Genomic DNA, 8,109 nt, shown 5'->3' with positions numbered 1-8,109 from the left:
TTTGGACTTTTTCTTCTGACTGCTGACCATCTCTCTCTTTTTCTTCTTCTTCTTCCATTTCTCCTCCGTCTGTCTCAGATGTTGAATCAGTGTCTCCTGGCGAACCGTCGCAGCGCGGCCCGTCTGCTGCTGCTCCTCCAGGAGGAGAACCTGCAGCAGGAGTCACTCCTCCGTCTGCACTGGGAGGACCAGCTGGGTCGCTGGAGGAGGAGCAGGGTCTCCCAGTTGTGGGACCGCTTCAGGTGGGTGGGGAGCCAGGTTCTAGACCGCTTCAGGTGGGTCAGGAGCCAGGTTCTAGACCGCTTCAGGTGGGTGGGGAGCCAGGTTCTAGACCGCTTCAGGTGGGTGGGGAGCCAGGTTCTAGACCGCTTCAGGTGGGTGGGGAGCCAGGTTCTAGACCGCTTCAGGTGGGTCAGGAGCCAGGTTCTAGACTGCTTCAGGTGGGTGGGGAGCCAGGTTCTAGACCGCTTCAGGTGGGTCAGGAGCCAGGTTCTAGACCGCTTCAGGTGGGTGGGGAGCCAGGTTCTAGACCGCTTCAGGTGGGTGGGGAGCCAGGTTCTAGACCGCTTCAGGTGGGTCAGGAGCCAGGTTCTAGACTGCTTCAGGTGGGTGGGGAGCCAGGTTCTAGACCGCTTCAGGTGGGTCAGGAGCCAGGTTCTAGACCGCTTCAGGTTGGGTCAGGAGCCAGGTTCTAGACTGCTTCAGGTGGGTCAGGAGCCAGGTTCTAGACCGCTTCAGGTGGGTCAGGAGCCAGGTTCTAGACTGCTTCAGGTGGGTGGGGAGCCAGGTTCTAGACTGCTTCAGGTGGGTGGGGAGCCAGGTTCTAGACTGCTTCAGGTGGGTGGGGAGCCAGGTTCTAGACTGCTTCAGGTGGGTGGGGAGCCAGGTTCTAGACTGCTTCAGGTGGGTGGGGAGCCAGGTTCTAGACCGCTTCAGGTGGGTCAGGAGCCAGGTTCTAGACTGCTTCAGGTGGGTGGGAGCCAGGTTCTAGACCGCTTCAGGTGGGTCAGGAGCCAGGTTCTAGACTGCTTCAGGTGGGTGGGGAGCCAGGTTCTAGACCGCTTCAGGTGGGTCAGGAGCCAGGTTCTAGACTGCTTCAGGTGGGTGGGGAGCCAGGTTCTAGACCGCTTCAGGTGGGTGGGGAGCCAGGTTCTAGACCGCTTCAGGTGGGTGGGGAGCCAGGTTCTAGACCGCTTCAGGTGGTCAGGAGCCAGGTTCTAGACTGCTTCAGGTGGGTGGGGAGCCAGGTTCTAGACCGCTTCAGGTGGGTCAGGAGCCAGGTTCTAGACCGCTTCAGGTGGGTCAGGAGCCAGGTTCTAGACTGCTTCAGGTGGGTGGGGAGCCAGGTTCTAGACTGCTTCAGGTGGGTGGGGAGCCAGGTTCTAGACTGCTTCAGGTGGGTGGGGAGCCAGGTTCTAGACTGCTTCAGGTGGGTGGGGAGCCAGGTTCTAGACCGCTTCAGGTGGGTCAGGAGCCAGGTTCTAGACTGCTTCAGGTGGGTGGGGAGCCAGGTTCTGGACGGGTCCAGATGATACTGTCTCATACTGTCACAGCAGGAGTATCAGTAGTAATACTAGTAGTAATACTAGTAGTAAAACTAGTAGTACTACTAGTACTACTAGTAGTAAAACTAGTAGTAATACTAGTAGTAATACTAGTAGTAATACTAGTAGTAAAACTAGTAGTAAAACTAGTAGTACTACTAGTAGTACTACTAGTAGTAAAACTAGTAGTACTACTAGCAGTAAAACTAGTAGTATTGTGTTGTAGGAGTCTCTGCAGCAGTGAGGAGCAGCAGCCGGTCCCGGGTCAGCTGGTCCCGGTCCCGGTCTCGGGTCAGCCGGTTCCAGGAGACGACAGGAGATCTAACAGAACGACGTGATGACATCATCTCTCAGATCTGGTAATCTGATTGGTTAATAGCAACGATGAGGTCGTGGCACCGTCTGCGTCAGGCATCCAATCAGTGTCTCTGTTTCAGCTCTCTGGTTCCGCCCTCCTGCTCCACTGCTCTGGTCTCTGATTGGTTCAACCAGCTGACAGCCGTCAATCAGCTGATCGGTAACTGGCTTCACTTCCTGGTTCTGGTTCTGGTTCTGGTTCTGGTTCTGGTTCTGGTTCTGGTTCTGGTTCCATCCTGGAGACAAACAGGAAGTTCATCATGTTTTAATGTGTGTGTGTGTGTGTGTGTGTGTGTGTGTGTGTGTGTGTGTGTGTGTGTGTGTGCGTGTGTTTGTGTGTGTGTGTGTGTGTGTGTGTTCAGACGGTCGTCATGGTGACCTCCTCCATCAGCTGCGTTGTTGTTATGAACAGATGTGGCAGAATCGACTGGCTGAGGTGGAGCGCTGTGAGGTGAAGACACAGTTAGATTAGATTAGATTATAATGCATTATATTATATTATATGATATTATATTATATTATAATGTATTATATTATAATATAATATATTATATTATAATATATTATAATATATTATGTTATAATATATTATATTATATTATATTATAATGTATTATATTATAATATATTTTATTATAATGTATTATATTATATCATATTATAATATAATGTATTATATTATAATATAATACATTATAATATAATATATTATATTATATTATAATGCATTATAATATAATATAATATATTATAATATAATATATTATATTATATTATAATATATTATAATACATTATATTATATTATATTATAATGTATTATAATATAATACATTATAATATAATATATTATAATATATTATAATGTATTATATTATATTATATTATAATGTATTATATTATATCATATTATGTTCTATTGTTGCTTCAGGAGGAGCTCTCAGCTCTGCAGCTGTCAGAGGACGAGGTGAACGACGTCGTCAGCTCTCAACTCCTCTCTCTGATTGGACGAAGCCAGAGGCAGGACGAAGACCGACTGGCTGCTGTCGATGTCAGTCACACAAACCGTCACCTTTTATTACAACGTCTGAATGTACACCTGAACATACATATAACCTGTCTGTCTACCTGTCTGTCTGTCTGTCTGTCTGTCTACCTGTCTACCTGTCTGTCTGTCTGTCTGTCTGTCTGTCTGTCTGTCTGTCTGTCTGTCTGTCTACCTGTCTGTCTGTCTGTCTGCCTGTCTGTCTGTCTGTCTGTCTACCTGTCTGTCTCTCTGCCTGTCTGTCTGTCTACCTGTCTGTCTGTCTGTCTGTCTGTCTGTCTGTCTGTCTGTCTGTCTACCTGTCTGTCTGTGTCTGTCTGTCTGTCTGTCTGTCTGTCTGTCTGTCTGTCTGTCTACCTGTCTGTCTGTGTCTGTCTGTCTGTCTGTCTACCTGTCTGTCTGTCTGTCTGTCTACCTGTCTGTCTGTGTCTGTCTGTCTGTCTGTCTGTCTACCTGTCTGTCTGTCTGTCTGTCTGTCTGTCTACCTGTCTGTCTGTCTGTCTGTCTACCTGTCTGTCTGTGTCTGTCTGTCTGTCTGTCTGTCTGTCTGTCTGTCTGTCTGTCTACCTGTCTGTCTGTCTGTCTGTCTGTCTGTCTGTCTGTCTACCTGTCTGTCTGTCTGTCTGTCTGTCTACCTGTCTGTCTGCAGCTGTGCTGGGACTCTGCAGCCCGTCGTGCTGTCAGTCTCAGCAGGTGTGTGTTTGTTGTGATGCGAGGAGCAGCGTTGCTATGGGAGACGCACTGCCGCAGGTTAGAGAGGAGAGAAGAAGAACTACAGCAACACCTGGACGACCTCAGACGCTCACAGCAGCAGCTCATACAGGTGAGTCTGACCTCACTGAGCCACACGGGTGAGTCTGACCTCACCGGGTCACACAGGTGAGTCTGACCTCACTGTCTCATACAGGTGAGTCTGACCTCCCCGAGTCACACAGGTGAGTCTGACCTCCCCGAGTCACACAGGTGAGTCTGACCTCACCGACTCACACAGGTGAGTCTGACCTCACTGAGTCACACAGGTGAGTCTGACCTCCCCGACTCACACAGGTGAGTCTGACCTCACTGAGTCACACAGGTGAGTCTGACCTCACCGACTCACACAGGATGTGATTTCCCATGATGCTTTTCTGTTGTGTTGTCAGAGGAAGACGGAGCGTCTGGACGAGCTGCTCGGTGGACTCCGTCAGGAGAGCAGTGAGGACGCTCTGAAGACGTCTCTGGACAAAACTGTCCACTACCTGCAGGACGTCAAACACAGGTACTGCAGGACACATGCTAATGCTAATGCTAATGCTAATGCAGGTGTAACCAGGTATTGTAATGAAACTGATGTTCAGATGTCTGTAAATATGTGAGTTAGTTAGTGAGTGACTTCATGACAGCTGGAAAGGTACAGTCAATATCCTGTTTTATTTTGAAGGGTTGATGGTGGAAACAGGAAGTAGTATTCAAGAATAATACTGCTCATCCATTGGTTGATTTTGAAGCTATGACAGGAAGTGAAAGTACGAGCGTGAGTTACGTTCGTTCCCGTGGTTACAGGACGTAAACAGAAGAAAAAGAGCGAGAGGCGTTTGGTGACGTGACGAAGTTTAACCACGTATATATAACAGCAGTGTGTGTGTGTGTGTGCAGCTGCAGTCAGTGTGTGTGTGATCAGTGGGAGGTACTGGACCTCCTCCCGTCTCTCCTCCTGGAGGAGCTCCTCTCCTACAGCAGCAGCCTCTGCTCCTTCTACCACCTCAGCCCCGCCTACACACCGGTAACCACGGCAACCACGCCTCAAACACACGTCACCCTAGCAACCGTCCCTAACTTTACTGTAGGGCGTTTATAGGTGTTACAGTTAACAAACAATGAGATGTTCTTCCTCCTCAGAGTCCAGAAGAACTGCAGAAGTTCATCCCCTCATATCCAGGACCGGGTCAGAACCCCCTCTCGCCATCCCCCTCGGCGGGGTCAGAACCTCCTCCCGTCATCCCCTCGGCCGGGTCGGAACCTCCTCCCGCCATCCCCTCGGCCGGGTCGGAACCTCCTCCCGCCATCCCCTCGGCCGGGTCGGAACCTCCTCCCGTCATCCCCTCGGCTGGGTCGGAACCTCCTCCCGTCATCCCCTCGGCCGGGTCGGAACCTCCTCCCGTCATCCCCTCGGCCGGGTCGGAACCTCCTGTCTTCATCCCCTCGGCTGGGTCGGAACCTCCTCCCTGGTCCGGTCCAGTCTGAACCCGTTGAGGGAGCTGAACTCCAGAAACCAAAGGAGGTGACGGAGAATCATCCAATCAGCTGTCAGGATGACCCAGACTCCGCCCAGCCCTCTCAGGATTGGCTGGCAGAGGTGAAGCTCTGATCAGTGACAAAACAATGACCGACTTCTGATTGGTCCAGAAATAAACCTGTGTGTGTGTTTGTGTGTGTGTGTGTGTGTGTGTGTGTGCGTGTCTGTGTGTGTGTGTGTGTGTGTGTGTGTGTGTGTGTGTGTGTGCGCGTGTCTGTGTGTGTGTGTATCTGTGTGTGTGTGTGTGTGTGTGTGTGTGTGTGTGCGTGTCTGTGTGTGTGTGTGTGTGTGTATCTGTGTGTGTGTGTGTGTGTGTGTGCGTGTCTGTGTGTGTGTGTGTGTGTGTGTGTGTGTGTGCGTGTCTGTGTGTGTGTGTATCTGTGTGTGTGTGTGTCTGTGTGTGTGTGTGTGTGTGTGCGTGTGTGTGTGCGTGTCTGTGTGTGTGTGCGTGTCTGTGTGTGTGTGTGTGTGTGTGTGTGCGTGTCTGTGTGTGTGTATCTGTGTGTGTGTGTCTGTGTGTGTGTGTGTGTGTGCGTGTGTGTGTGTGCGTGTCTGTGTGTGTGTGTGTGTGTGTGCGTGTCTGTGTGTGTGTGTGTATCTGTGTGTGTGTGTGTGTGTGTCTGTGTGTGTGTGTATCTGTGTGTGTGTGTCTGTGTGTGTGTGTGTGTGTGTGTGTGTGTGTGTGTGCGTGTGTGTGTGCGTGTCTGTGTGTGTGTGTGTGTGTGTGTGTGTGTGCGTGTCTGTGTGTGTGTGTGTGTGTGTGTGCGTGTGTGTGTGTGTGTGTGTGTGTGTGTGTGCGTGTGTGTGTGCGTGTCTGTGTGTGTGTGTGTGTGCGTGTCTGTGTGTGTGTGTGTGTATCTGTGTGTGTGTGTGTGTCTGTGTGTCTGTGTGTGTGTGTGTGTGTGTGTGTAGGCAGAGTCCTCTCTGCTGGAGCTCTGTGACATCAGCAGTGATGTCACGCTTACATCATCCAGGGGTGTGGTTTATCGTGGCCATGCCTTCAGATGCCCCGCCCCCGACCTGCAGCAGGAAACACACCTGAGCCTGTTTCCTGTGGAGCTGCTCACACACTCACTGAGCAGGTACACACACACACACACACACACATATCACCATGGCAACAGAAGAGATGGTATGTGTGTTTCCAGCATCTCGTCATGAAAACGACTAAATTCAGTAGTGTGTGTTTGTGTGTGTGTGTGTGTGTGTGTGTTCCAGGATGAGGACGCTGGTCTTGGATGACCTGGAGCAGCGTTTCCGTGACGTCTTAGGCTCCGCCGTTGCCATGGTGACAGACAGGAAGGAGGCGGTGCGTTTGGAGCAGGAGCTCCAACTGCAGCAGCTGAACCCCAAACACATCCTGACCCACAAGTACCAGCCTCGCCTGGGTAACACACACACGCACGCACGCACGCACGCAGGCACGCACGCACGCACACACACACACACACACACACACACACACGTTATAGACATTTTGAGATAAAGGAACGAGGTTTGAGCGTTAGCAGGAACCAGGATTTAGTGTTTATACCCGACAGCGGTCTCCAGCCTGCAGCTCCTCAGCTCCTCTCCAGAGGCTCCAGGTGGATTTATAAATATGGAAATGAAGAACTGTTCTTTGTTTACGTTTTCATTTTTATTAATCATTGTTGTAGGTCTATGGTACGACGGTACGACGGAGTATTAGGGCCACATCGAGAAAAAAAATTAATCTGAGATTTAGAGAATAAAGTCATAATATTATAAAGAAGTCATTTTATGTGTTATTTTCTTTTTTTCTCAAAAAGTTGACTTTATTATGACTTTTTCCTTTTTTTTTGTCTACCTGGACTTCCTCTTGTCTTCCTGGACTTCCTCTTGTCTACCTGGACTTCCTCTTGTCTACCTGGACTTCCTCTTGTCTTCCTGGACTTCCTCTTGTCTACCTGGACTTCCTCTTGTCTACCTGGACTTCCTCTTGTCTTCCTGGACTTCCTCTTGTCTACCTGGACTTCCTCTTGTCTACCTGGACTACCTCTTGTCTACCTGGACTTCCTCTTGTCTTCCTGGACTTCCTCTTGTCTACCTGGACTTCCTCTTGTCTTCCTGGACTTCCTCTTGTCTTTCTGGACTTCCTCTTGTCTTCCTGGACTACCTCTTGTCTACCTGGACTTCCTCTTGTCTTCCTGGACTTCCTCTTGTCTACCTGGACTTCCTCTTGTCTACCTGGACTTCCTCTTGTCTTCCTGGACTTCCTCTTGTCTACCTGGACTTCCTCTTGTCTACCTGGACTTCCTCTTGTCTACCTGGACTACCTCTTGTCTACCTGGACTTCCTCTTGTCTACCTGGACTTCCTCTTGTCTACCTGGACTTCCTCTTGTCTACCTGGACTACCTCTTGTCTACCTGGACTTCCTCTTGTCTACTTGTACTGCCTCTTGTCTACCTGGACTACCTCTTGTCTACCTGGACTTCCTCTTGTCTACCTGGACTACCTCTTGTCTACCTGGACTACCTCTTGTCTACCTGGACTACCTCTTGTCTACCTGGACTACCTCTTGTCTACCTGGACTACCTCTTGTCTACTTGGACATCCTCTTGTCTACCTGGACTACCTCTTGTCTACTTGGACATCCTCTTGTCTACCTGGACTTCCTCTTGTCTACCTGGACTTCCTCTTGTCTACCTGGACTACCTCTTGTCTACCTGGACTACCTCTTGTCTACCTGGACTTCCTCTTGTCTACCTGGACTACCTCTTGTCTACTTGGACATCCTCTTGTCTACCTGGACTACCTCTTGTCTACTTGGACATCCTCTTGTCTACCTGGACTTCCTCTTGTCTACTTGGACATCCTCTTGTCTACCTGGACTACCTCTTGTCTACCTGGACTACCTCTTGTCTACC

General features: G+C 50.0%; 1 protein-coding gene across 1 annotated transcript in view; it reads left to right on the top strand.

The window, feature by feature from the left end:
- Positions 1 to 298: 298 nt before the first annotated feature.
- ccdc180 (coiled-coil domain containing 180) overlaps positions 299 to 8,109 on the top strand; it is a 21,583-nt gene continuing 13,772 nt past the window's right edge. The window contains exons 1-12 of the mRNA XM_037763184.1: positions 299 to 308; positions 1,771 to 1,903; positions 1,982 to 2,061; positions 2,264 to 2,352; positions 2,832 to 2,951; positions 3,595 to 3,768; positions 4,088 to 4,203; positions 4,581 to 4,707; positions 4,824 to 4,894; positions 4,995 to 5,283; positions 6,136 to 6,302; positions 6,439 to 6,608. Of these exons, the coding sequence (XP_037619112.1) occupies positions 2,314 to 2,352; positions 2,832 to 2,951; positions 3,595 to 3,768; positions 4,088 to 4,203; positions 4,581 to 4,707; positions 4,824 to 4,894; positions 4,995 to 5,283; positions 6,136 to 6,302; positions 6,439 to 6,608 (1,273 nt within the window). The 5' untranslated portion in view covers positions 299 to 308; positions 1,771 to 1,903; positions 1,982 to 2,061; positions 2,264 to 2,313. The remainder of the gene's footprint in view (positions 309 to 1,770; positions 1,904 to 1,981; positions 2,062 to 2,263; positions 2,353 to 2,831; positions 2,952 to 3,594; positions 3,769 to 4,087; positions 4,204 to 4,580; positions 4,708 to 4,823; positions 4,895 to 4,994; positions 5,284 to 6,135; positions 6,303 to 6,438; positions 6,609 to 8,109) is intronic.

This window comes from Sebastes umbrosus, unplaced genomic scaffold, assembly GCF_015220745.1.
Source record: "Sebastes umbrosus isolate fSebUmb1 unplaced genomic scaffold, fSebUmb1.pri scaffold_187_arrow_ctg1, whole genome shotgun sequence".
Classification (NCBI taxonomy): domain Eukaryota; kingdom Metazoa; phylum Chordata; class Actinopteri; order Perciformes; family Sebastidae; genus Sebastes; species Sebastes umbrosus.
The sequence above is the reverse complement of the archived record's forward strand: the minus strand, read 5'-3'. Positions and strand labels throughout refer to the sequence as shown.